The sequence below is a fragment of the Brassica oleracea genome, chromosome C7, assembly GCF_000695525.1.
Source record: "Brassica oleracea var. oleracea cultivar TO1000 chromosome C7, BOL, whole genome shotgun sequence".
In the NCBI taxonomy this organism is placed as follows: Eukaryota; Viridiplantae; Streptophyta; class Magnoliopsida; order Brassicales; family Brassicaceae; genus Brassica; species Brassica oleracea.
The window spans coordinates 37,200,095-37,225,960 of NC_027754.1; the positions used below are offsets into that span (position 1 = coordinate 37,200,095).

The 25,866-nt window shown below is 32.4% G+C and overlaps 4 protein-coding genes across 6 annotated transcripts; 3 read left to right on the forward strand and 1 right to left on the reverse strand.

The window, feature by feature from the left end:
• The first annotated feature begins 4,035 nt into the window (after window positions 1-4,035).
• Window positions 4,036-5,717, forward strand: LOC106303670. Of its 2 annotated transcripts, XM_013739969.1 has the most exons (3): window positions 4,039-4,561; window positions 4,642-5,071; window positions 5,635-5,717. In XM_013739969.1, the coding sequence occupies exons 1-2, from the start codon at window positions 4,245-4,247 to the stop codon at window positions 5,027-5,029; spliced, it is 705 nt and encodes a 234-aa protein (XP_013595423.1). In that variant the 5' UTR covers window positions 4,039-4,244; the 3' UTR covers window positions 5,030-5,071; window positions 5,635-5,717. The 2 variants fall into 2 exon arrangements, with proteins under 2 accessions (XP_013595424.1, XP_013595423.1); XM_013739970.1 differs by lacking the exon at window positions 5,635-5,717 and having other exon boundaries at window positions 4,036-4,561; window positions 4,645-5,280.
• A 2,907-nt stretch (window positions 5,718-8,624) lies between these two features.
• On the forward strand, window positions 8,625-9,789 carry LOC106303229 (tryptophan synthase beta chain 1, chloroplastic-like). Its single transcript, XM_013739559.1, has 4 exons — window positions 8,625-8,661; window positions 8,741-9,362; window positions 9,447-9,541; window positions 9,614-9,789. Exons 1-4 carry the CDS (start codon window positions 8,625-8,627, stop codon window positions 9,787-9,789), a joined length of 930 nt encoding a protein of 309 aa, XP_013595013.1.
• A 4,229-nt stretch (window positions 9,790-14,018) lies between these two features.
• LOC106304582 (cyclic nucleotide-gated cation channel beta-1) lies at window positions 14,019-15,601 on the reverse strand. The gene has a single exon (XM_013740986.1). The coding sequence runs from the start codon at window positions 15,410-15,412 to the stop codon at window positions 14,165-14,167; it is 1,248 nt and encodes a 415-aa protein (XP_013596440.1). The 5' UTR covers window positions 15,413-15,601; the 3' UTR covers window positions 14,019-14,164.
• Window positions 15,602-20,928: 5,327 nt separating this feature from the next.
• On the forward strand, window positions 20,929-23,729 carry LOC106301451 (probable E3 ubiquitin-protein ligase HIP1). 2 transcript variants are annotated; one of them, XM_013737851.1, is made up of 5 exons: window positions 20,929-21,161; window positions 21,786-22,822; window positions 22,893-22,985; window positions 23,075-23,236; window positions 23,342-23,729. In XM_013737851.1, exons 2-5 carry the CDS (start codon window positions 21,815-21,817, stop codon window positions 23,486-23,488), a joined length of 1,410 nt encoding a protein of 469 aa, XP_013593305.1. In that variant the 5' UTR covers window positions 20,929-21,161; window positions 21,786-21,814; the 3' UTR covers window positions 23,489-23,729. The 2 variants fall into 2 exon arrangements, with proteins under 2 accessions (XP_013593305.1, XP_013593306.1); XM_013737852.1 differs by lacking the exon at window positions 20,929-21,161 and adding an exon at window positions 21,256-21,637.
• The last annotated feature ends 2,137 nt before the right edge of the window (window positions 23,730-25,866 follow it).

Below are 25,866 nucleotides of genomic sequence, written 5' to 3' on the forward strand. Positions count from 1 at the left end.
TGACGATCAATCGGGTTAAGAGCTTTATTATTTACAGAAGAAATAATGGCTTTAATCTTAAGCTCAAAACTGATATTAGGGTCAATAAATGTGTGATCAGATAATCCAGCTCCTCTCCAAATTGACTTAGCGTAAGGACCTGAGAAGAACAAATGTTTCATGTCTTCTTCAACCACACAACATCTTTTACACACACCATCTTGACAAACTCGACGTCTCTTTAATATTGAACACACTGGCATGGCCTCCAATAACACTCGCCATAGAAAGTGTTTAAGTTTAGTAGCAGCATTCATTTTCCAAAGTGCCGCTTTCAGCTCTACTGATCCCCTAAGTGGATTAACTTGATAAACATTACTATGCATACTCAACCAGTATCCTGACTTAACCGTATACATACCATCATCAGTATAGTTCCATCCTAATAAATCTTGTCCTCCAAAACTGCTTACTACTATATGTTTTACCAAATCCACATCTTCCGGAACCATAAGTTGCGCTAGTAATTCAATATTCCATTGCCGTGTACCTGGTAAGAAGAGAGTATTGACGGTATGATCATTAATATCAATGTGGTTCCTCTGTCTTGGTGCTCGTGGGGGATGAGTAGGTAGCCATGCATCTCGCCATATTAGGGTCTCTTCACCATTACCAATCTGAACTCGTAAACCCGTCGTAAGCAATTCCTTCCCTTCCATTAGAGACCTCCAGATAAACGATGGTTTATTACCATTCGTGGCATTTAGGATGTTTGTGCCTTGATGGTATCTTCCTTGCAGTACCCTCGCAACCAGACTTGACGGTGATTGGGCTATTCTCCATACTTGTTTAGCAAGTAATGCCAAATTGAAATTTTCTATGTCACGAAATCCTAATCCACCTTCTTTTTTCGGTATGCTCATTCTCTTCCAGCTCAACCAATGCATAGAACGTCTTCCAGTTCCTTTGCTCCACCAATATTCAGCAATCAGTTTCTCTATTTCTTCACATACTCCTTTAGGAAGCTTAAACACATTCATCGGGTAGACTGGAATGGTTGAGGCAATGGTTTTGAGTAGAATTTCTTTCCCAGCTTCTGATAAATATTTATTTGACCACCCTCTGGTTCTGTTTTTGATCTTTTCCAGAATAAAATCAAAAATCTCTTTCTTCTTTCGCCCAACTACTTTCGGTAGACCCAAATATTTGCCACAACCTCCATCATTATGAATTTGTAATATAGAACGAAGCCTTGTCTTCGTAGTATCTTGAACTCGAGATCCAAAGGTGATGGCTGACTTGTTAAGATTGACCGCTTGTCCAGACACCTTTTCATACGTTTCCAATATCTTCTGAATCGTCTTACATGATCTTGGGTGGGCATGACAAAAAAGAGAGCATCATCCGCAAATAGTAAATGATTTATTGTGGGACAATGATTACTTATCTTCATTCCTTTCAATCTTGTTTCTGCACTAGCCCTTAGTAGTAGATGGCTAAGTATTCACTACAGATAATAAACAAGTAGGGCGATAGCGGATCACCTTGGCGTATTCCCCTTTGCGGTATTATGTTTCCACATGGAGATCCATTAATCAAGGCCGAGAAGCTCACTGTACTGACACACTTCATGATCCACTCAATCCACTTAGCATCAAAACCCATACAGACCATTGTATCTTCTAAGAACTTCCATTCTAGGCGATCATAAGCCTTTGAAATATCTGTCTTTACTGCCATGTAAGATTTTGACCATCGTTTCCTACTCTTAAGGGAATGCAACATCTCATGAGCAATGATTACATTGTCAATTATGTTTCTGCCTGGTATAAATGTCACTTGATTTTCAGTGATGATATTTGGCAGATTTTGCTTCAATCGTCCAACAAGGATCTTACTGATGATCTTGTAACTTACGTTGCATAGTGAGATAGGGCGGAAATCACCCATTGATCTAGGGACTTCTATTTTTGGTATTACACAGATATTGGTCTTGTTAATCTGAGGATCAAGAATACCATGATCAAAGAACTTCTGGACTTCATATATGACATGATCCTTTATAGTTGGCCAAAACTGACGATAAAAAGCACCGGTGAAGCCATCTGGTCCTGAGGCCTTATTTGGACCGATACTAAACACAACTTTACGAACTTCATCCTCCGTAACTGGCTTAATAAGGTCCTGATTCATTTCCTCTGTGACTCTTGCAGGAAAATTGTTAAAGATACCTCCATACTCAAAATCTTCATCTCTTGTCGTAGTAAACATATCCTTAAAGTAGTCTTCCGCAGCTCTTCCAATAGCTTCATCCCCTCGTTGAACCATTCCATTCAAATCCTCAACAGCCATTATTCTATTACGTGCCACTCTTGTTTTTGCACATGCATAAAAGAACTGAGTATTTCTATCTCCTGCCTCTAGCCACTGATTTCTACTTTTGAGTTGCCAAAACTTCTCCTCATCTTTGTAGGCTTGACTTAGCTCCATCCTAATTTGGCGAATCTCATTAGTCGAACGACTTCCATAAGACATCGCAAAATCTAGTTCCTCTTTTAGATGAGAAATCCGTATGGTTGCATTAAACGTATGACCCTTCTTCCAACGAGAAACAGTACCTCTGCATGCTTTGATTCTATCTTGCAGCGTAGTATTCGGGCTCTGTTCTGTCCAAGCTAACTTCACAGAATCTTGAAAGCTTTCCTCTCTAAACATTCGTTTATCATATCGAAATAACTTCTCCGGCCGATTGGTTGTTTTGGATATAGTAGTAACTAAAGGGCGATGATCAGATGCCTCAAAGGCAAGAAATTCTGTCTGTGCAGACGGGAACTGGGCCAACCAACTTGAATTAGCCATACTCTGATCCAAACAACATCGTATGTCATAGTTATGTCATTTTCCATACCAAGAAAACTTGTTTCCTACCGCTTTTAGATCATGAAAATCACATGACGCTATATATCATTCTTCTGAAATCAACAAAAGATCTTTCCGAACATGCAGGACCTCCAGATTTCTCATCATTACTTCTGATTTCATTAAAGTCGCCCATAATCAACCAAGGCTCTTCCCGAGTAGTGGTCATTCTCTCCAACCGTTCCCATAGTAGATGCCTCATAGATTGATCCGGGAATCCATAAATGAAAGATAGATAGTAGAAAACATCAGTCATTTCAATAAAACAATCTACAAGGTTGGGAGACTGAAACAGAACAGAAACATATACATACTTCTTCCATAATACAGCTATTCCACCACTCATACCCTGTGGAGGGACAATTACACATCGATCATAACCTAGATCACATATCAAATCATGCACATAGTCATCCTTTTGCTTCGTTTCCAACAGGCATAGTATGTCCGGGAAATACTTCCTTTGTATTTCCTTAAGGCGTCGAACTGTAGGGTCTACACCCAAGCCCTGACAGTTCCAAACAGTTGTATTCATGGTGGAGCTGGTGGATTAGGGCCCACCGCGCCTCGCACATGGTCTTTGTTACTGTCATTGCCGCTTGATTCACCTTGCTCAACCAACGGATATTTGAGCAAACCTTCTTCCATCAGGCCGTCTTCAGCCTTTTTCTTGCGCGCTTGTTGGTAACCAGAACATGGAGCTGGATTGTCATACAGCGTCTGCATTGCCACTCCATCATTGTCTGGCATGATCTGCTTTCCTTGGCGTGCATCATCTCTTGGAATGTCTCCAGTAGAGTTGGAGAAAATAGGCACCGGATTGAAGAATTCGTTGGTTTCCAATTCACCCGAGTACATACAACCCAATGGTGCTTCATATTTTCAAAACTGCATTGGAGAACCATCCTCATTATGAACAAGAGTTTCCGTTCGAGTTATTTCCCAAATTTTCTTCTGAATTATTTTTTTCAAGTGTTTTAAAATACCAAAAATACAGAGATCTTAAGCGGAAAGGACAGGAGATACATTTGTTTACCGTACTTTGTGTCCGAAATCACGCATACGCATATATAAATTTATATATATATATATATATTTAATCTTCCAATAGTATAACTATTTTATCCAGTTATCGTCCTTTATCGTCTTCCTTCAAATAAATTTGTAAAAATAGATAAAAACCTTATCCTTTCTCTCTCTTTCCTTCTGCCATGGCGATTTCTACTATTCTCCTAGTCTGTGATTAGAAAAAAAAAACGGAAGTGAAGATTTTAAGAACCGTAACTTTCCGACCAAATCGGTAAGAGATTCTTGATTTGTATCTTTGTGATCTGGAAGATACGGTGATGGAGATGATGTCAGGAGGACCTTCGTTCTCAATCGAGGTCTCGGAATACGGTAACGATCCGCCGGCGACGGAGAAGGCGTCCTCCTCCTCCTTCTCTTCCGGTGACACGGTGAACGAGGATGAAGCCGGTTTGAGTCGTCTCGGAAGCGGTATCTGGTCGGGAAGGACGGCTGATTACTCGTCGGAAAGTTCATCATCGATCGGAAGTCCGGGAGACAGAGAGGAAGACGAAGAGAGCGAAGAAGAAAACGACGAAGAGCTAGGGCTTCGAGGGTTGTCTTCAATGAGCTCTCTCGAAGATTCTCTTATCAGCAAGTAAGTTCATTTGTGTTCTTTTACTTAACTTGCTGAACAAGACTGGATAATAACTAATTAGGGTTTTTTTTTAATTCCAGAAGAGGTTTGTCGAATCACTACAAAGGTAAATCGAAATCGTTTGGGAATTTAGCAGAGATCGGGAGTGTTAAAGAAGTACCAAAGCAAGAGAATCCATTGAATAAACGAAGAAGGTTACAGATCTGCAACAAATTAGCAAGAAGATCTTTTTACTCGTGGCAAAACCCTAAATCTATGCCTCTTTTCCCGGTCAACGAAGACCACGATGAGGATGAAGACAATGATGAAGATCTCAAATCTAGTGATGAAGAGCGAGGAGGAGCGAGAGGAGTTAGTTTTGCTAGGAAACCTTCGTTCAAGAACAGAGCATTGAAGTCTAGGAGTTGTTTTGCACTCTCAGATCTACAGGAAGAAGATGATGACGATGATGATGATGAAGGTCAATAATGCAAATCGTTATATTTTCTTTGTTGATAGTTATTTTTCTTTGTTCTATGCATGTTCGAAAACGCGGGCGCGGAGAGCGATTACGCAGCGTCGAAGCGTTCGGCGGAGGTCAGCCGCGGCGATTTCATGAAAATCGGTTAAGAAATCGGGTTCACCAAAAAAGTTCGATTTTTCAGATTTTAAATGCTTAAATCGAATTGTACATGCTAGATCTGTACATGCTAGATCTACGAGTTTGCTGAAAAAATAATAAGAAAAATGCAAGATTTGAGTGAATGGTGATGGATTTAAATTAATGGCTATGGTGAAAGTTGCAGAAACTCCGAGCGACAGTAAAAGAAAGAATAAGGTTTAATTTCAGTTTTGCCATTATTAAAAAAAAATGATTAAAAAACACGCTTCTAGGGATTCGAAGACGTGAAACAATGCTTTTAAAGCAGCTAACTTTCCACCAGACTACAAGACAATATCCGTTTTATTTATATAAATTGATTAATCATTTAAAACTAGGCACCGATTAATGTCCGATTACTCCCCGATTTTTTGTTAACTCGCTAGGTTTGGACCAGCCGCCCGACTCACGCCTAGCGTAGTTTCGAACATGGGTTCTATCTAACTTTTTTTTTCGTCGCGCGAATTAATGTTTCTTTATTTAATTCGGGGAATTAATTATATAGTATTATGTCGACGGGAGAAAAGTAATCAACCACGTTAGTGTTTGATTCTTTAATCGCTTGCTTACTAGGTGATTTTTCCGTCTCATGTGTTTGATTCTTTAATTGCTTACTAGGTGATTTTTCTGTCTCATGCACTGGTATAAATATTTTTAAAATAAATATATTATAATAATTGATTGTTATGTACTTTTAATTTTAAATTAATTTATAATTTATATGCATCATTTATATTAATAATATTATGTTACTTTAATTATACATATAATTTTATATATGTTATATATAATCGATTTTGTTGTTTTTCAGTCGATTTAGTTATCATTTGAGTAAATTAGATTGCATCTATAAATTCAACTGTAATATTTTTATTCCATATACTAAAATTTTGGTTAATTTCTTATTTGCATTTAGGTGGTTGTTGTCTTAGATATGTGAATATATTTTATGAAGATTATGTATAACTTAAGATATATTGTGCTTAGAATAAAATAAAATAAAATAAACTAAAGTGTCTAATTCCAAATTACATAAATTAATATAACGAAAAGATAATATTCTGAAGTCTCATGCATATATATATAAATTTTACAAAATAACTAAATTGTAACAGTTGGTTAATATTCTATTTTCATTTTTAATATGCTTTGAGTTGTCCTATGATTTATATTTATAAAATAAATTACTATGCTTATAAAATTATATATTTTTATCGTAGTTAAATCTATGATATTAGATATAAGTTGGATTAGTCGAATCTCTCATGTTGTGAGTACATTGAGTTACATATATTCTTTCAAATTCAAAATGAGGTATAATTATTTTTTATTATAACTAAGTCAAACGTGCATGTATTTTCATAATATTTATCAAATTATATGTTGATATTTGTAAAAAAAATATTAGATAATAAAACGATGATCAATAGGCATGCGTAAGTAGCTCATACATTTTTGAAAGCTCATAAACACATATCAATATTTACAATAATTAAAATATTTTATAAATTCTAAATAACTTTATGCCTTTGATTTATTGAATGGAGACTAAAATTTATTTTAAATAATCTTAAAAATGAGAATTCAGATTTGCTTTGGTATTTTGATTATGGTTCTATTAAGTTACAAACATAAAAACATAAAATTTAAAAGCAAATTTAATATAAAGAAAAAATAACTTTAATAACGATAAAATATAATATATCTACCTCATTAAACTATTTTGCAACTATTTGATCAAACGATGTTTATTTTGAAAATTATTTTTAGTTTTTTTTAATATCTTTTAAAAATAAGCAGTAAAAAAATTGTGATTGTATTTAAAAATGATATTATATAAGTAAAATATAATTCATCGATATTTTTTGCTGTAATTGAAAGATATTATAGTCAACTAAATATATGAAAAATAAATAAAAAATTTAATATTACTAATTATAAACTATTTTTAGACAATTAAACATATATCAGTTTATGTTACTTAATTATTTTATGTAATCATCTAATAAAATATATAGATATATAAAAAATATTTTTATTACTTTGAATTTTTTTCGTATTGTTTAAAAATATGTTTTAAAAGAAATAAATTTCTTTTTCTAATATCAAGATTATCTGTGTAATTTTTTTTTAATGAAATCACATTATATCTAAATTTATAATTTTCATCTAAGAAAATATAGATATAAAGAAAGTATTTTATTACTACAAAATTATATTTTATGCTATTTAAAAATATTTTTTAAATGTAATATTACTATTTTGTGAACTTTCCTTTTTCATGAAATCATATTATATATACATATATTTTCGTTTTTCAATTCTTTTTTTAACTTTATAAAAAAATTATTTTTTTATTATATGTGTAAATTTTTCGGAAATTTTTTAAAAGGAAACTAAAAAAAAAAAAAAAAATCGTATTTTAAATGTAAATTAATTCATTAAGGGTATTAGTGTAATCAACCATCGTGAGAGTTAACGTGAGAGCGATACATAGGAAACTGACTTTTCAAATCTATATATCTATCTATATATATAAAAATATGTTTGCCTCCTTCCTGTGATGCCACGTCACTAAGTACTGCAAGGAGAGCGTGACACCTGTCCCTCTAATAAAGTGTTGCGTTTCATTTATTCCCGAGTGATGATGGGCTTTGATCGTTGTCTGTCATCGCGTTGGCTAGAGTTTGATGGTTTTTGCGGCCCGAGTAGATGAAATCGTCTCTAACCCTAATTAGTGACTACGCGAAGAAATGGCCATGGAGTTCGTAGAGCATCCGAGTTCGCCTCTCCTCTTCGTTCTTCAATATCAAAACTCAAATCTATTTCTCCTACCTGTCATACTCATTGATGATTTTCTCCGTTAAAGTCTCATGGGCTCCTCGATCTCGAGTGCTGCTTCTCACGCCGTCTACGACCGTCTTGATGCCACTGCGTCTCTGTCTCCGCCACTGCGCCTCCAACTACTACGCCTGTGTCTCCTCCTTTGTTAGCGGCTCTATATCTCCTCCTCTGCCTCATACTGATTATAGATGTGTTGGGAATCCCGTAATACGAGAAAGGCGGTGATATCATGGGCGTCGACGTGCTCCTCCTCGATCATAAGGTATTTCCGGCGACCAATAGCCCCTTCTGAGTACTTTATATGGTTGATTACATATTCCGGCATCCCAGCCCCTTTTTGTCTGAGTTGAAGCAGTAGACCGACAATATTTAATTAGGTCTCTCCCGTTGACGGTAGCTGAAATCAATCCAGACTCTGTCTTGATCCTTTAAGCTGATACAATCATGTAAGTTTGTTTAAGCTCTGATATTGTGTATTTATGTTTCAATCATGTAAATTGATTATGTCCTTAAGATGATATTCATAGCTACTTTCAAAAGCTCAGGGTCATTACAAAAGTTGACCATAAAATGCATAAGATGGGTCATTCAGTGGAATTGCTTTATCACTTTCTAAGTGAGTTTAGCATAGAACATTGTTGTTTCTTTTGAGTTATGTTTATTTGTATTCAAGAACACATGTCTCTCAGACTGAGATAAAATTTTGGATCTTCTCGCCAAGCGTTTGGGGAATAAGAGGATCATCGCTGAGACAGGAGCTGGTCAACACGGTGTTGCTACAGCCACTGTGTGTGCCCAGTATGGTCTAGAGTGTATTATCTCTATGGGTGCTCAAGACATGGAGAGGCAAGCACTCAATGTCTTCAGAATGCGACTTCTTGGTGCCGAGGTGAGAGGAGTTCACTCTGGAACAGCCACATTGAAGGACGCGACATCCGAAGCGATAAGAGATTGGGTGACGAACGTTGAGACTACACATTACATATTGGGATCTGTGGCGGGTCCTCATCCTTACCCTATGATGGTCAGAGACTTTCACGCGGTGATCGGTAAAGAAACGAGGAGACAAGCGTTGGAGAAATGGGGCGGGAAGCCGGATATCTTGGTGGCTTGTGTCGATGGTGGCTCAAACACGATGAGACTGTTCCATGAGTTTGTGGATGACGCAGAGGTCAGGATGATCGGTGTGGAAGCTGCAGGGTTCGGATTGGACAGTGGCAAACACGCTGCCCCGTTGACAAAGGGAGATGTTGGTGTTCTACATGGAGCTATGAGTTACTTGCTGCAAGATGATGATGGTCAAATCATTGAACCTCAGTGCAGGGTAAGAGCCAATCAGAACATGCCTAATCATAAGTTTCCAGATTGTTGATTTGATCACGGTTTGGTTTTCTCTTATAGATTGGACTACCCTGGAGTTGGACCGGAGCATAGTTTCTTTAAAGACATGGGATGGGCTGAATACTATAGCGTTACGGATGAAGAAGCGTTGGAAGGTTTGTATCAATGTATAGTCTCTGTCTTTTTCATTAAAGTAAAAACGTGTTCGTTAACGCGAAGGTTTGTAGCGTTCAATAGAGTCTCAAGGTTAGAGGGAATCATTTCAGCACTGGAGACATCGCACGCTCTAGCACACCTTGAGAAGCTATGTCCAAAGTTACCAGATGGAGCAAGAGTCGTCTTGAACTTTAGCGGAAGAGGAGATAAAGATGATCAGACTGTAGCTAAATATCTTGAAGTTTGAGGGAAAATAAAATATTTTCTGCTTTAAAAAATTTAGACAGTGAAATCTTTTTGTACTTGTAAGCTATTTGTACTTGTGCATCTCCGGTCGGGACGTTTACAAAAAGAACGGAAACAGAAAAAGAACTACCAACCAAAGATAACAAAATTTGAATAAAAATTGTAATTCTCAATAAGAAAAACATTCCATATTTTCTAAAAAGGTGGACTGAAACTCTTCTTCAGTATGATGTTCTCTCTTTTGTGTTCAATTTTGAAGATACAAGTAGCTCTGGGAATTTCGATTTTGGGTTCAGTGTTCAATCTTTATTTTAGATAATTATGACTTTTTTGGTTATTTATGAATTTCAATTTGGTTAATCATTGGTTATTTAGGTTTTCAATTCGTTTCGGACAATAAAATTGGAAATCGGCTGATTTAGAGAAAGTTTCAGGTCTAATTAATTCAATTATGTTTTTAATATAATTTTGTTAATTTAGATACTTTCTGTGGATAAATTAGATTTTTTCAAAAAAAGTAATTAGGTAGTTCAGAATTTTCAGATAATATTGGATAATTTAGATAATTTGAAATATTTTGGATAAAAAGACATTTGGATAATTCGGTTTAAAAGTAAATTGTTAGGATATCTGGTTATTGTTAAACTAAAGAAATTAATTATTTTAGATACATAAACTATGTTTTAACATTTGAGTATTCATTCGGTTTCGATTTGGTCTCGATTTTTTTTATTTCAAAAATGTAAGATATGTGTAAATATTTATGAAATTTAGTTTGGTTCTTCGGCTCTGGGTAAATGTGTCCATGTCTACATGCATGATATAGTTATTTTGTAAAAATATACGAAATTTGTAAAAGCATTTTCCCTACGCAGTCGATGATTTATAGCTTATGTTTATTAAATCAATTTCAGCTTTGTTATTTCTGACATTGCAGCTGGACGTTAGCCTAGGCTAGAGCTCATATTTATCCTCGCTATTTCATACATAATACGTGTTAGACAGTAAATGTTTTGAAATCTTTCCCTTCTTCTCTTTTACATACTAAAGGTGTTGTTTTCTAATGTTCTGTTATTTAATTTATGTGTGAAACATTTTCGCACCAAAAGCTATTTTCATTATTATGTAACCCAAACGGGGTAAGTCGTGACCAAATAATTTTTTCACCTCAAAATTTTTTTTTTATAAAAATATTTGAAACAAAAAGATATTTTTCTCTTTATCTCAAAAAATGAATATTGATACATTAATTTGTAATAAACTATTTTTAACCAATAGCATCTCCAAAAGACAATTTCTTTTTTTAAAAGTTTACATTTTACCAATAAACAATGGATTGAAAATGTAAAAAAAAAATTTGAAATAATGTGTATTTTTTTTGAAATGGAAAAATTTACTCATATATATTTACTAGATCTATAATTACAAGTTAGTTTTTTTCCTTGCTAGATTCTTTAGATTTATCCAACTCGAGAAATTACCAAAAATGATGTGATGGCACTATGAAAAAATAAGTAAATCAAAACTAATTATCAAGACAACATGATATATTTAGACTTACATACATAATTTAACTAATATATTTATTTTTAAATATAATGACTTATATTAAATATTTACTCTAATTATTTATATTTTTTTAAAATTATCATTCCGCCTGTGCTGGTATTATAGAGATCTGTTTGTTGTCCTTTCAGTCTCCACATTATCGATTCTCTATTTTATTTTTAAAAAGGACGAGTCAATAGTTGGCAAAGACATCGTCAAATATTTTGTGAATATTTTTTCTAGAAAAATGAGCATACATGTGGTGAGTGGTGGGGGTGAGAAGTGAGAACTAAGAAGGATTCGATTTCAATACCTCATTTTTTTAATCATACACTTAGTGTTAAACCAAATATGTTTTGGTTCCAGGCCTATAACTTTTGGGGATGGAGATTAAAGTAGGTTAATTAGTCTCTTTTCGGTTGTTGATGTTTGAACTTCTGAGTTCCTTTTCAGTGACCTAGCTACAATAGTTGATATCGTCGATGCTGAATACCACCTGACATTTATTTCTTTTACAAGAGCATCTCCGAAAAGAAAAAGTTTCTAAAACTCTATATTTGAAGTTTAAATGTGTTCTTCTCCGAAAGTAAAACTCTAAACTCAACTTCAAAACTATTTATATTTTCTAATATAATTCTTATATTTGTCATAACTAATTTGAATTCTTAAAACTTTTGTAAATAACTAGCACATATATAAACATATTACAACAATATTAATTAATAAAATATTCTATTAAAATATAAAAATTTAAATAAAAATAACTTAATTAATATTAAACTTCAAACAAAATACCATATTATTTCATAAAATGATTTTCGTAATGCATATATGATCTATTAGTGCATTTCGAAATAAAAATGGTTCTCCTCATTTTTACTTTGTAGATTACGAACTAAAACTTTTTGAAATCGGGTAATATTTATACTTGTAAATACATTAGACCGGAACAATAAAATAAAAGAGAAACATAAAATATTGGTAAAAGGCTAATTTATTTTCGATGATATTAATACTCGTGAATATATTCGATATGAACAAGAAAGAATTGTATGAAAAAAACATCAAAAACAACAACAACAACCATCTTCAGTTACACAAAAAAAATTGGACAATATTTGAAAATTTTTAATGTTCCGGATCAAAGTTACCTAACTATTAGTGTTGTTGTAATATTTAAATTTGTATAACAGTTATGTCTTCATGTAATTTTTTAAAATATTTTTGTTAAGTTTTTTTTGTATATTATTGTTGTCTAAATTTAGCTTAAAATATTTTAAATATTATTTTAAAGTTTTATTTAATTTTATGTGTAAAATTTAAAATATGTAAATAAAATTTAAAATATTTATGAGATATAATTTCTTTAAGAATTAAAATAATAAACGAGAAAATATTTATGAATCATAAAGGTAATTTGTGATTGTAGAGACCAAAATGCAAATAAAAATATGAAACTTCAAATTTGAAGTTTTGAATAGTGAAACTTCAAATATAGAGTTACTCTTCAAAATTTCAAATTTGAGGTTTTGAGGTTTTGAGGTTTCTTTTTGGAGAGCAAAAAACTTCATATTTGAAGTTATAGAGTGTATTTTGGAGATGCTCTAAGAAGCCTGCCGTAACACCAAAGTAGCCTGCCGTAACACCAAAGTAACACATACTATTAAACTTTCTCTGCGAACCAACTAGAGAGGAAATTTTTAGAACCGCAATCATATCAAAACACAATCAAATGTTTTGGAAGAATACTTGTTTTGAGATTATATATTACAAAAATGTATATATTTTTTAAATAACCAATGAATGTTTCTACAAAAAAAATGTTTCCATTTTATCAGATTCTTTTGGAAGGTTTGGTTCTCTTGTTTCCGAATATTTCAGACATTTAAAGAGGATTAAAACCTATAAATGAAAATTTTGATATAATTTTGAATTTTATTATTGTTTAAATACTGTCAAAATATTATTTTAAGAATTAAGATATTAAATAAAAATATCAGAACTTTCTTATAATTTTTTAATTGCTGAGGGCCTGGGGAAATAAATGTAGTTGCGGAAGACGTGAAGTGAGCCCTCTTCTTTTTGTTCTTACTTTGTTTTTTTGCCACAAGAGCGATTGCTTGTTTGATGATCTCAGCTCATTCCGACAACTGTTGGGAGTAAACGAGGAAGAGGCTATGGACTTAAAAGAACACGTGTAACTCAGTCTCACTAAATTTGTGTCCTGCCAATTTTGCTTGTTTTGTTATTATAAGATGTCAAAGTTGATAGGAACTCTCATGTGGGACACTTCCTCACTGGAAAGGCACCAGCCACTTGTACCCTTAAGTTGTAATTGATCTAGGTAAAATGTGATAGTAGGTTGAGTAGCATTTAGGTTATTTACTTGTTCAATCCTAAGATTCCTAACAAAGTTTCCTATAGTACAAGAGGAGCTTTTATTTGTATTTAGAGTTTGATAACACTCACTTGACCATAACAAGTATCGTATGATTCGTGTTATATATATCACTGTTGTATTCTTATCAAACTTCAAATATGTACAGTGGTATATGTTGATTTAAAATTTTGCTAAGACAAAAACAAAGTTATGGAGTTAAAAGTAGCTAGCTAGTCTTCAAGCCATTGCATATATACACAAATTCATCCAATACATTCAAACATATGATTAGGTGTGTATAAGTTCACTCGAAAAGCATACAATCCACGACACAAAAATTATAACAATGGCAAATAGTAATTAGACAGAAAGAAGAATACAATTCAAAGCTAAAGAGATGACATTTTGTTGTTGTTGTTGTTGTTGTTGTGTCTCTTTGGGACATATATCACTTAGATGCGGCAGTTTCATAGTCAATAACAGTTTGAAAAGCCCCAGCAAGAGCCAAAACTTTGTTCTTCCTTGGGTTCTCTTGCATCTTACTTGCTATTACATCGTTGTAAGCTGATGGAGATTCCTTTTTACCTTTCACAACTTCCCTCTTCTTTCCTTCTCCTGTTTCTCCTTTAACTTTATCCTTTTCCTCATCCTTAACCTCTTCCTTCTCCTCTCTGTTCACTTTTTTTTCTTCTTTCACTTCTTCTTTTTCTTCCCTAGTCTCTTCCACACTTTCAACTTCTTCGACCTTCTCAACTTCTTTTGTATTCATGTCGGCATCGACCTTCTCTGAAGTCTCATCTCCATCAATCTTTGGTGTAACCTCTCCAGTGAGTTCACCCTTGTCCTCTTTTTCTTTCTCTTCCTCTATTTTCTCTTCTGAGATATGTTCATTGATCAATCTTTCTTCTTCTTCTTCTTCTCTTTCATTTTCTTTGGCAACATCAACAACAATGTCTTCCACAACAGGAACAACCAATGTTGATCCACTACTCTCATTCTCTTCACCAGAAGTATCCACATGCACAACCTCTACATGCACCTCTTCATTTTCCTTCTCATTTTTTGGTTCTTCTACATCCTCAGCAACTTGTACATCACTCTCAGCCTTGAGAATCTCCTCTTCATCTTCCTGAGCAGATGACAATGAAGCAGTATCCAAGGCAATCTCTTTCTCAGGTGCTTTCTTTTCAGCAACATGTTCAGGACCTTCCTTTTTGCTCTTCAAAGAAGTGCTACTACTCCCCAACCCGCTTTTCTTTGGAGCAACATGAGGCGATTTCACAGAAGTGCTTCCTCTTGGAACACCTCTGCATCCATGGAAAGAAGAAGACCGTAGAGCTGTGGCAGGCTTCTCTCTAGGAACCGCGGGTTTGTCTCGTGGCAGAGAAGGAGAGGCGTTGAGGGTTTTTTGGACACGTGGTGAAGGAGTAGAAGCAGAAGGCAAAGAAGGTGGAGGTCGATCAAAAGATCTTCTACGGAGAAGCTTCTGGTTATCCTGATAATTCTTCTTCAAGAACTTGACTGGGTCAGGTCTTGAACTGATTGTTGGTTTCAGATAGTTTGGTAAAGGCTTCTGATCAGATCCATCTTCTGATGATACCGATGAAGGTTGCTTTGGTTTTCGACCGGTAGATTTTGTTCTGGTTAGGTTATTGTTGTCCGCCTTTGCTTTTGTCGTGTTTGACGTCGTTGCCATAACCTCAAGAAATATGAATCAAAGGGGAGAAGAACAAAGAAATATTATTTTGGAAGGAAACGTGTATATCAAGGAAACGAATCTCCTTGGAAAGAAACTAGGGTTTCTTTAAAATGAGATTTGGTTACTTGTGTGTTTGTAAAACAGAGCTTAAATCTCGGAGATTTCTTGGGTGGTGATGATGGTGGAGGCCATCAATCTCTTAACAAAATAAAAACACAAAAAACTAAAACTAAATTAAACATTATAAAACGATTCCTGTCGTTATGGAGAACCGTTGACTTTTGTTTGAGCCGTTTCTATTAATACAAAGGACACCAACTGTGTTTTCATTCTGTTGTCTCTCTATTTGGTGTTGGACCGTTTCAATGTCAAAAGATAATTGTCCTCACGTCATGAACATGTACGCCTTAGGTGTTATGAGTTATAAGTTATAACTGTTAAACTAAAGCAGACCAGAAATAGTAATTAAACTAATTTAAAACAAATATACATAACGAAAGATGGGCCTGCTCAACTTCCTTGGAGGCCATCGTTGAACGCTTCCAGCATCAATCTACATGCCATCCACTCGTGCCATTTCCTTGCTCACTTACTCTCCCCTTGTCAATCATTAAATTAAAGAATATAAAGTTGAAAAATCGAAGAATATTCTATGTTAAACCTAATGTGGCAACCGGCAGATTCAAAATTCTTGGTAGAAAATAACTAGTTCTGGAATATGTCCGAATAATTTTTTTTAACATAAATATCACCTAGACTATATCTACGAAGTGATTTTGCCACATGTCCTCTATACAATCAATTTTACAAAACAAATATGACATGGCCATGACTACTGAAATTGATGACATGGCTTCCGAAAAAAATATGATATGGATAATTTTATTTAATATTGATTTATATCTTTTGCAAACTTATTAGAATATAGTAATAATTTATATATTACATTTAATATTGATATTTCCTTTTGGTAAACTTTTTTTAAATATGGTAATAGATCATACATCATCTATAAAATAAATATATTCATATATAGCATTTCAAATTTTGAAATATTATTATTTTTGTATCATTATACAATTTGTATTACTAAAACTTTCAAAAATTTCTGCAATTTTTTTAAAATTTAAAAATCTAATCGTAAGATCATTAGTTTTTTATATACCTACAAATTTTATAAATATTGTTTAGGCTAATTTTTTGATAATTATACAATGTTATATCATTTTTATTAGTTTTATACAAATTGTTTTAATATATACCAAATCTATATTAAGTAAAAAAATAGAAAAATCTATAATATTTAATAAAATTTATTTCTAAATATAAGTCTGATTTAAAAAATTCTTTCCGCACATGGTGCAGGAAAACACCTTGTGTTTTTATAACATCGATGTAATGTTATGTTTCACGGCAACATGTAAACATTTGCGTGCTGTATTTTACGGAGATTAATGTGTTTGGTTAAACCAAATTTGTAGAAAAAGTTATATCGGAAACTAACTACATATATTAAATCAAACAATCTATATGTGATCAAGTGAAAATAATTAATAGTTTTCATATCAAGTAATTAATAGGTTTGATATGAGAACTAGTGTGGAATGCAGAATGAGGTAATGAGCCCAAATCGAAACACAAAGGCTAAGGCCAACTAAAATTCCGTCATAAAATTAAAGACCCAACTCAATTTCAGACCATAAGCAGGCAACGACTACAAATTTCTCATGTGTTCTTCGAATATTATGACAAAAAGTGCTGTTGGGGATGTGTTAGTGCCGCCGTTGTATCATCACCCGATTTCAAACTAACAAATACATGGTATTGAAAGAAGGAAATTCTAAGAATATGCCACTAAAATAATAACGATTATTTACTCTATTCACCCATATAACTCGCTTTGAAGTTCTCTCTTCAGATTTTGATAAATATAATCAGCTAAAAAGTACATTCAGAGTAACATATTCATATGTTTATATATTTATTTCAAAAATGCTAATATATAATTAAGTCGATTGTTAGAGTTCGTGGGATACATTTCTTCACATACACTTTTTTAATTAATCGTGTGTCGAAAGAGTGGCATGTAGCCGCATATAAGCTAGGGAACCATTCGTATCTTTAACCGGAATCAAACATATATTATTTGTAGCGTAACCATAGCTCTTTTTTGGGTTTTAACTACCATATACCAACGTTTAGAAGTTTTGTATGAATTTATCATATAATAATGCGCCTTGCGCGGAATAACCATTATATATAAAAATTATTTTATGTATTATATGTTCTTATATATTATGAAATAATAAATATATATTGAATAATTAAAAATCAGTAACTATTACATATATAATTAAATTGGTGCGAACGTATAAATCAATTTTATTAATCCAGACAATTTTTTTAAAAATTTGACAGGATATGTAATTAAATTTAAATGATATTAACATACAAAGTATATTTTTAATATTAATGTATATTAAATGATGCTTTCTACTCATATGTTTTTATGATCATGTGCATCTTTAATAGCAAAAATTTTAAATTACTGATAACAAAATTTTCATTGTGGGATTAATAATTTTAGTAATTTATAATTTAACAATTATCAATGTTAGTTCAAAACTTTTATCAAAAAAAAATTATTCAAAGTAAATTTTGAAATTAAAATATTTATTTATTCAATATGGTTTATAGTTTAATTTAGAATGATATATATACATATATATTTTAAATGTTAATGATTAATTAAATTAGATTTTTATTTATATGATTTTGTAATCATTTGTATTTTGTCATAACAAAAATTTTAAACAATGGATCGCAAAATTTTAATGTGAGACTTTTAACATTTTTAGTAATTTAAAGTCGTTTTTAAAATTCAAAATATAACATATACAGAAAAATCTAAATTTTTATAATATGGTTATTGTGATTTTTTTAATTATTTTAATAGTTTAAAATTAAACAAATTTGATAAAAGATACATTATTTTTTTATCAGATCTTTATTATTCAAAATCATTAATTGTCATTTTTATTTTAGCCACATTAGGCAATTCCGAAATCTTTATTAAAGAAAATAATAAATGACATTAATAGTGAATTTATGGTTAGTTTAATAAAAAGCTTATTATATAATTAGATAGACCAACATATTTCTTTAATTATTCTAAGAATCATTTTAGCGATGACACGTGGATACAAAAAGAAGTTGTAATGTTTCACAAATAATATATAGGGATATATGTCATTCCTTTATAAAAATTTTATACAATACATGCGTCGCATGCTTCTCCTTATCCGTGTTAGGTACGAGATAACGAAGGAGAGTATGTAAACATAAATATATTTATACGCAACACACATACGGTGAGAAAAAGACGTATAACGTAGAAAAGCAGCTTGAGCATGATTCCAAAAACTTTTGTTTCTTCAAGTTGACATTTTACAGATAAGTATAACCCTCTCACGTCTGGTCGTGATGACGCGTGCAACTCACGCTCACCCTGATTTCTTGTCCAGTAAAGGTGGGCCCATTGTGCTTCGGCTTGGACTTGGGCCCCATTCAATAACCTTTCTCCCTCTTCCATTATTATTCCTTTTTTAAATGGTAAAGGTCGATTAATAATATTTTATTTTAATAAACAAACCACTGATTTGATGTTTTCAATTAATTATTATTTTTAGTACATGTATCTATATTTTGTTTATATTTCAAAACTCATGATAATGGTTTAGTTCCTATCATGGATGTGGATCTTAATTTACTTTTTGGCACGTCGCCTTTCCTTTAATAGTTACATCTTATTTTATATAAGAAACGACCCGTTTAAATAAATATCGACACCAAATCAAAATTAATGTAATTTATATCTTCTCAGAAATAATTTATGATTTATACTATTATTTATAAAGTGATTTAGTTTATTTGTCATAATTTCCATAATTTTAGGTAATTTTGCGTATTTGTCATATTTTAATTAGGTTTAAACTGAATCATTAATTTATTAATAGTTTTTAGTTGAGTCTATAATTTATTAATTTAAATAATATAACTATAAAATATGTAATTATATATATAATTATTTTGATTTTGCTTATATCATGTTTTCCATGATTTTATTCAATTTTGCTTATTTGTCATGTTTTTATTATGTTTTAGTTTAGTCATTGATTTATTAATAAGTTTTAGTTGAATCACTAATTTATTAATTAAAAAAATATCTGTAATGAATTTATATATAATTAAAAACGAATTTCGATTTAATAATATTTAAATCTATATGTTATATTAAAATTCTCATTTTCTTATTTGTCATATTTTATTAGGTTTTAAGCTTATATATAGGTCATTGATTCATTATTAGTTTTTAAATGAGTATTTATTAATTTTCAAAAAATCAGTAATAATTTTATATATAATAAGTCACGAATTTTATTTTAATGATATTAAATTTATATGTTATATTAAATAATTAATTATAAACTAATATACTAAAATTGTGAAAATATATTTAAAAATTAAGAAAATTCTTATATATATTGTGTTGCTATCTGAAAACAATATTTTTTTTATTATAAAGTTAAAAAGTTAAGATATAAAACAATTTATAATTAAATATCAGTCAAACAAAAATATTTATATAAAGATATTTTCTAAACTATTTCTAATATATGAGTGTTTAAAACTTTTAACAACAATAATAAGTACATAGTTTGATGAACGTTTTTTTGACATATATAAATAATTTGATGTTTGATTTAACTATTTAAAATCATAAATAATAACTTAACTTGTGCTTGAGTTCAAAACAAATTTTCTTGCTTTTACTTTAAACCAGCTTAAGTTTAATCCGTGAAATACTATAGCTTCAGTTGGTAACCACTAAAATAATAAAAAAATGAATAAAATTTCATTTGAGGAATTGAAAAAAAAAATGAATTTTTGCTCAATTTTTTCCTTATCAAAATTGCATAGGGAAATTTTTTCTTATAAATTCATTCTTCCATGAAGAATTTATAAGAAAAAAGTGGGATCTACCTTTCAATAATTTGACTAAAATTTTAACATAACTGGTATAAATTTTGATGAACAAAGAATTCACCATAATTTTTTTCTTCAACATGTTCACCAATTAGAATTTTATTATGCCGATTTTTTGATTAATAAGACATAAAATAATAAATATTTGTAAGATGATTATGTCTGCACGTGGAGACAAAACACCTAATTTTTATTATTATATGGTGAAATTAGCTTTCTTGACATCATCTATACGATCATTATGCAGTTAATAATCTAATCCTATGTTTCCTAAACAAGTAATTTACTTTTTTTCGTGTAAGAATTTTTTTTTATCAAAACACACAAAAAAAAAGGGGAAATTAATATTTAATATAATTGCGTCCACGAGACCCCCTAATTAACAACGGCGCCGTTTCGTACTATCTTAGACTCCGTAATATATTTAAGCCGTCCAACTCAGGCTTTCACATAACAAAACCCAAAATCAACGGCTTTGATCATTCCGACCGCTGTTTCGCGTTTTGATACGCCACTTCTTCTTCTTCTTCTTCTCCTCTGATTTTGAATCACAATTAATAAGTTAACGGACTCGGAAGATTACGCCTTCTCGCATCTCTCTCACTCCACGTTTCCTCGCCGAACAGATACCTGTCGGGAACAACTTATTCCCCCTCCCCCAACAAGTTTGGTTTTGTCTCTCCCGCCCTCTTCCGCTACGGTAAATCACCAATTCTTATTTTATTTCTTCGTTGCTGATTGTTAGTTTTACTCTGGATTCAAAATTTCTAATTATGTATAATATTTTTTAAAAAAGGTTTGGCAGAGTGATGAATTAAGTAAATTCGATGAAAGTTTCTTCCTTTTGGCTTAAAAAGACAAAACTAACTTTTTTTTGTTTATCGTTGGTTTGAACTAGTCCTTGTGGTTCTCTGTTTTGAATTTTAATTGAGAGAATCATCTCCAATGTATGTATGCCTCTCTTTTGGTTATAGTTTGGTTCGAATGGAGAAGCTTGAATCACGGGGAAGATAGTCTATGTTTATGGAAAGTCCGTGTATTTCGAATGGGACCCCCCTTGTTTTTTTCTTGGATGATGATCCTCTCTTCTCTTTATCCTCCTTTTGGTTTCTTTAACATATCATTTTTTAATTTAGCTTTTGAAGCTTATGGTTCATCAAGTTATATGCTCTTCTCGTAAGCTTTTTCTATTTATTTATTCATTTATTTTGTTGTTCTTGTTGGTTCTCTGTTCTCCCTTTTGTTTGTTATCTCTTTGATGAATCTGTAGCTAAGAATCAAAGTTATCTGATATGTAAGCTGGTTTGTTCAATGTTCATTGCAGAAGAGTAGTAAGGGGTGTGTGTTTTATGCATGGATGGACTCAAGGGTAAAAGAACAGCCGCACCAGTTATGCCCCCCAGGAGAGCCAGTGGCCTTGTTCTCCATGAGAATACGAAGAAGAAAGATGACAAGACTGTCCCTACCTGCAGCCGTGTTAGCTGCAGTTCCAGGATAAGCTCCAACAAGGGTCTCTCCATTGATCACAAACCAAAATCCACGCTTAGATCTCCTTCAAACGGAAAGGAAACCGTTGGGAGTTCGTCGTCTAGAACTACGAGTGGATTAACAAATACCTCCAAAGTTACTACCAGGAGACAGCTCTCTTCTCTTTTGGACACTGATTCTTCAGAGAGTAGTAGTAGCAGTGTTCATGAGCGACGTGGGAAGACCAAAGAGAGCAGTATCACCAGACAAGTTGTGACAGAGGCGGGAAGCTCAAGCAGAGGTAGTAGTACTAGTGTGAACAGGAATGGATTAAGAGACTTGAGGAGCAGTGTTCTTCCTTCAAGTCCAAACCCAACGAGAAAGATCAACACTTTTAGAAAGAAACCCTCTGATGGAGAGAGCAGCTCTTCAAGCAGAGGGAATAATAATAATAAGCCAGAGGTGAAGAACAACCAGAGTTCCCTTCCTCATGGCATCATCACCATGTCTGAGTCTAGGAGGAACAGAAACTCGCCTAGTGTTAGGGACAACAACAGCGTTGTTTCGAGTAGTAGTACTAGGAGATCATCAACTGGTAGAACAACAGGGCGTGCTTCTGGAGCGGTTGCGAATTTACAAGCGCCGCCACAGCCTGGAACAAGAGCTGGTCTCATCAATCCCTCTAGATCTAATGCAGAAGTTTCTCGTAGTCCTTTGCATAGTTACAGTAGGCCGATCAGTAGTAACAACGGCAGGCTACGCAGCCTGATGATGATGCCTGGTGGTAGCCCCTCAGAAGCTCGCCTTGGTTTCAGACGTTATGACGTTAATGGAGTTGCAGAGGTGTTGTTGGCTCTCGAACGGATGGAACAAGACGAAGAGCTTACATACGAGGTGATTTTTTTAGCAGTTTTGTCTGATTTTTAGAGTTTTTGTTTTGACGTTTCTTTTTGTAACATTACAGCAATTGGCTGTTTTAGAGACCAATCTGTTCTTGAATGGCTTCCACGATCAGCATAGAGATATGAGGCTTGACATCGATAACATGTCCTACGAGGTTAGTCTCTTACCTGTTTTGAGTCTATTGATCAAACTGTCAAAGGCACCAGCGTTCAGGTTATTGAAAGTTTATTAAAATTATTGCAGGAGCTATTAGCACTGGAGGAGAAGATGGGCACAGTGAGCACTGCTCTAAGCGAGGAAGCTCTCCTTAAAAGCCTGAAGTTAAGCACTTTTAATCACCCAACAGAAAAATCTGGTGGAGTTTGCCTGAAGAAAGATGATGATGTCAAATGTAGTATATGCCAGGTATCATCAACTCTCTCTTTCTCTCTTATTTAAAGTCTAACTCTCAATGAAAGTTAAGAAAAACTCAGTTAAGTGTGAGTTTATGATAATAATAATAATATGTAGGAAGAATATGTTGATGGAGATGAAGTAGGGACTTTGCCTTGCCAACATATGTACCATGTGAGCTGTGCGCAACAGTGGCTTCGAATGAAGAATTGGTGTCCTATCTGCAAAACGTCTGCAGAATCTCAGCCACAGCCATTTTCATAATGATGGAGACTGCAGAGACATCATCAAAGTGCTCGTCTCTAGTTCTGCCATCCTGTTCTATTTTCTCTGTACATAAAAATGTTTTTCTTTTCTTTTACTTATACACAATTGGGAACAAATAGAAAATAAGAATCAGGTGGATACAGTCCTCTTTCACCTGTATAAAGATTTAACAATTCAGTTGAAAATTCAAACCTCCAATAGTTGGTTTAGTTCAACATATATATATACTGTTTTTCCACTTGTTCATTCTCTTCAACAAATCTATATTTAATTCATGAAAGATAGTTTAATGTTACAAAACTAGATTAAGCTGTAACCGGACGGGACATTGGGAATGTTCGAACTGGTTCAACGGAGTTTTAAATTTTAATTAAATTTTATATTAAGTATCTAGATATATATATATATATATGTATAACTATAAACTTATTTTTATAAAAGTTTACAGGGAAATACCCTAGAATAGTATTAAAAAAGTTTATGTAACAAATATAGACTCTAAAGATCAAAATGACCAAAATGTTTCATTAAATAGGTAAATATACGCTTATAACCATAGGGTTAACTAATCCAAACCTTAGGGTTTAAAGTTAAGGGTTTAGAGTTAAGGGGTGGAGATTTGGAATTGAGATTTAAAATTTTATAAAATAAAAAATCAATATTAAAAAATTTAAAATAAAAATTATAAAAATAGTTTCAAAAACTATTTTCGAATTACAAAAAGAAAATTTGAAAAAATAAATAAATAAAAATTTCGAAAACTTAAAAAAAAAAATTTATAAAAAAGGTTCGAATTTGTAAACATATAATCTAAAACTATAAAAAAAATATTATTTTTAATTATTTTTAGTTATTTTTAATTTTTAATTTTTAATTTTAATTTTATTTTTTATATATATAGGGTATTAGGGTTCTTTTACTTATTAAATGAAATATTTTGGTCATTTTCCTCATTGTGGTCTATTTTTGTGATCAAAACTTGAAAATAATCTATTTAGGAGAATTGCCCAATTTTATATCATTCTTGGAATTTAAAAATGATATGAAAATAAAATGAAATTTTTTAGAATAATATAAAAATAATGAAAAATAATTTATTTAGTTAGATGTTTAGAAAACAATATGATTTTCTTATGATTTTTTTTAATTCTCAGTTTAAAAAAATTACTTGAATTTGAGAAAATCGAATTTTAATATTGAACCGAGTAACCAGTTTTAGTGAGTTTTACTGGTTTTTGATCAGGTTTGCCGGTTTAACTCAAATCCCGTTTTTACTATAACCCAGAACCGATTAGGAGGGTGATTGGTAAGTGTTGTGAGTGCTTTCCACAGCTCATTTTTTTTTCTACTTCCACTTTGGTTTACCAATCATGCTTTAAGAAAAAATTTAAAGCTACATTCATAAAAACTAAAATAGAAAACAAAATAGCTTTGGAAATCAATTTTTCTAGAGCTTTAGGGGATGATTGGTAAGTGTTGTGAGTGCTTTCCACAGCTCATTTTTTTTTCTACTTCCACTTTGGTTTACCAATCATGCTTTAAGAAAAAATTTAAAGCTACATTCATAAAAACTAAAATAGAAAACAAAATAGCTTTGGAAATCAATTTTTCTAGAGCTTTAGGGGATGATTGGTAAGTGTTATGTCTTTTATTTTTTGGCTTTAGAATAATAGTTGTAGATTTTATTGTTGTAGCTGTAGATTAATTATTTCCAGAGCACTAAATATAAAGCTCTAGAAAAATTGATTTCCAAAGCTATTTTGTTTCCTATTTTAGCTTTTATGGCTGTAGGTTTAAATTTTTTTCTTAAAACATGATTGATAAACTAAAGTGGACGTAGAAAAAAAATGAGCTGTGGAAAGCACTCACAGCACTTACCAATAGTGTTATAGAAATAATTAATCTACAACTACAACAATAAAATCTATAGCTATTATTCTAAAGCCAAAAAAATAAAAGCCACAACACTTACCAATCATCCCTTATATGGCCGAGTCACGGTCCGACCGGTCTGACCGCCGGTTTTCAAAACACTGGCTGTAACAGAGTAAAGTCTATACTTGCTAGAGAAGAAATCGAAAACCTCTCTGTATCATGGCTTGGACCCAAACTCAATGTTTTGAGTAGCTGTCGTTGGATGTTGTTCAAGCCTCTAACATTATGGCATCTCATTCTCTTCTGAAATTCTTTTTAAAGTCTTGCTAGAGACTTGGTTGATGCAATCTCTCTTTCACCATAAGTGAAGCTTTTTTGGAAGGCTTTCAGGTCATAAGTGATTTTGTCCCAGGAACAACCTTGAAGACGCTAACTTAGGCTCCCCTTGGCCTTGAGAGTAGAATCTGACTCCGGAACAATCTGTGTTCTAGGACATTCTT

What these genes read in the sequence shown, in the direction of transcription:
- LOC106303670 (XM_013739969.1), top strand. Translation starts at nt 4,245, where the DNA reads ATGGAGATGATGTCAGGAGGACCTTCGTTCTCAATCGAGGTCTCGGAA. An exon ending in GAAGATTCTCTTATCAGCAA is followed by an intron (nt 4,562 to 4,641) that starts GTAAGTTCATTT and finishes TTTTAATTCCAG; the next exon opens with AAGAGGTTTGTCGAATCACT.
- LOC106303229 (XM_013739559.1), top strand. Translation starts at nt 8,625, where the DNA reads ATGGGTCATTCAGTGGAATTGCTTTATCACTTTCTAA. An exon ending in ATTGCTTTATCACTTTCTAA is followed by an intron (nt 8,662 to 8,740) that starts GTGAGTTTAGCA and finishes TCTCAGACTGAG; the next exon opens with ATAAAATTTTGGATCTTCTC. An exon ending in GGTCAAATCATTGAACCTCA is followed by an intron (nt 9,363 to 9,446) that starts GTGCAGGGTAAG and finishes TTTCTCTTATAG; the next exon opens with ATTGGACTACCCTGGAGTTG.
- LOC106301451 (XM_013737851.1), top strand. Translation starts at nt 21,815, where the DNA reads ATGGATGGACTCAAGGGTAAAAGAACAGCCGCACCAGTTATGCCCCCC. An exon ending in ACGAAGAGCTTACATACGAG is followed by an intron (nt 22,823 to 22,892) that starts GTGATTTTTTTA and finishes GTAACATTACAG; the next exon opens with CAATTGGCTGTTTTAGAGAC. An exon ending in TCGATAACATGTCCTACGAG is followed by an intron (nt 22,986 to 23,074) that starts GTTAGTCTCTTA and finishes AAATTATTGCAG; the next exon opens with GAGCTATTAGCACTGGAGGA.
- LOC106304582 (XM_013740986.1), bottom strand. Translation starts at nt 15,412, where the DNA reads ATGGCAACGACGTCAAACACGACAAAAGCAAAGGCGGACAACAATAAC.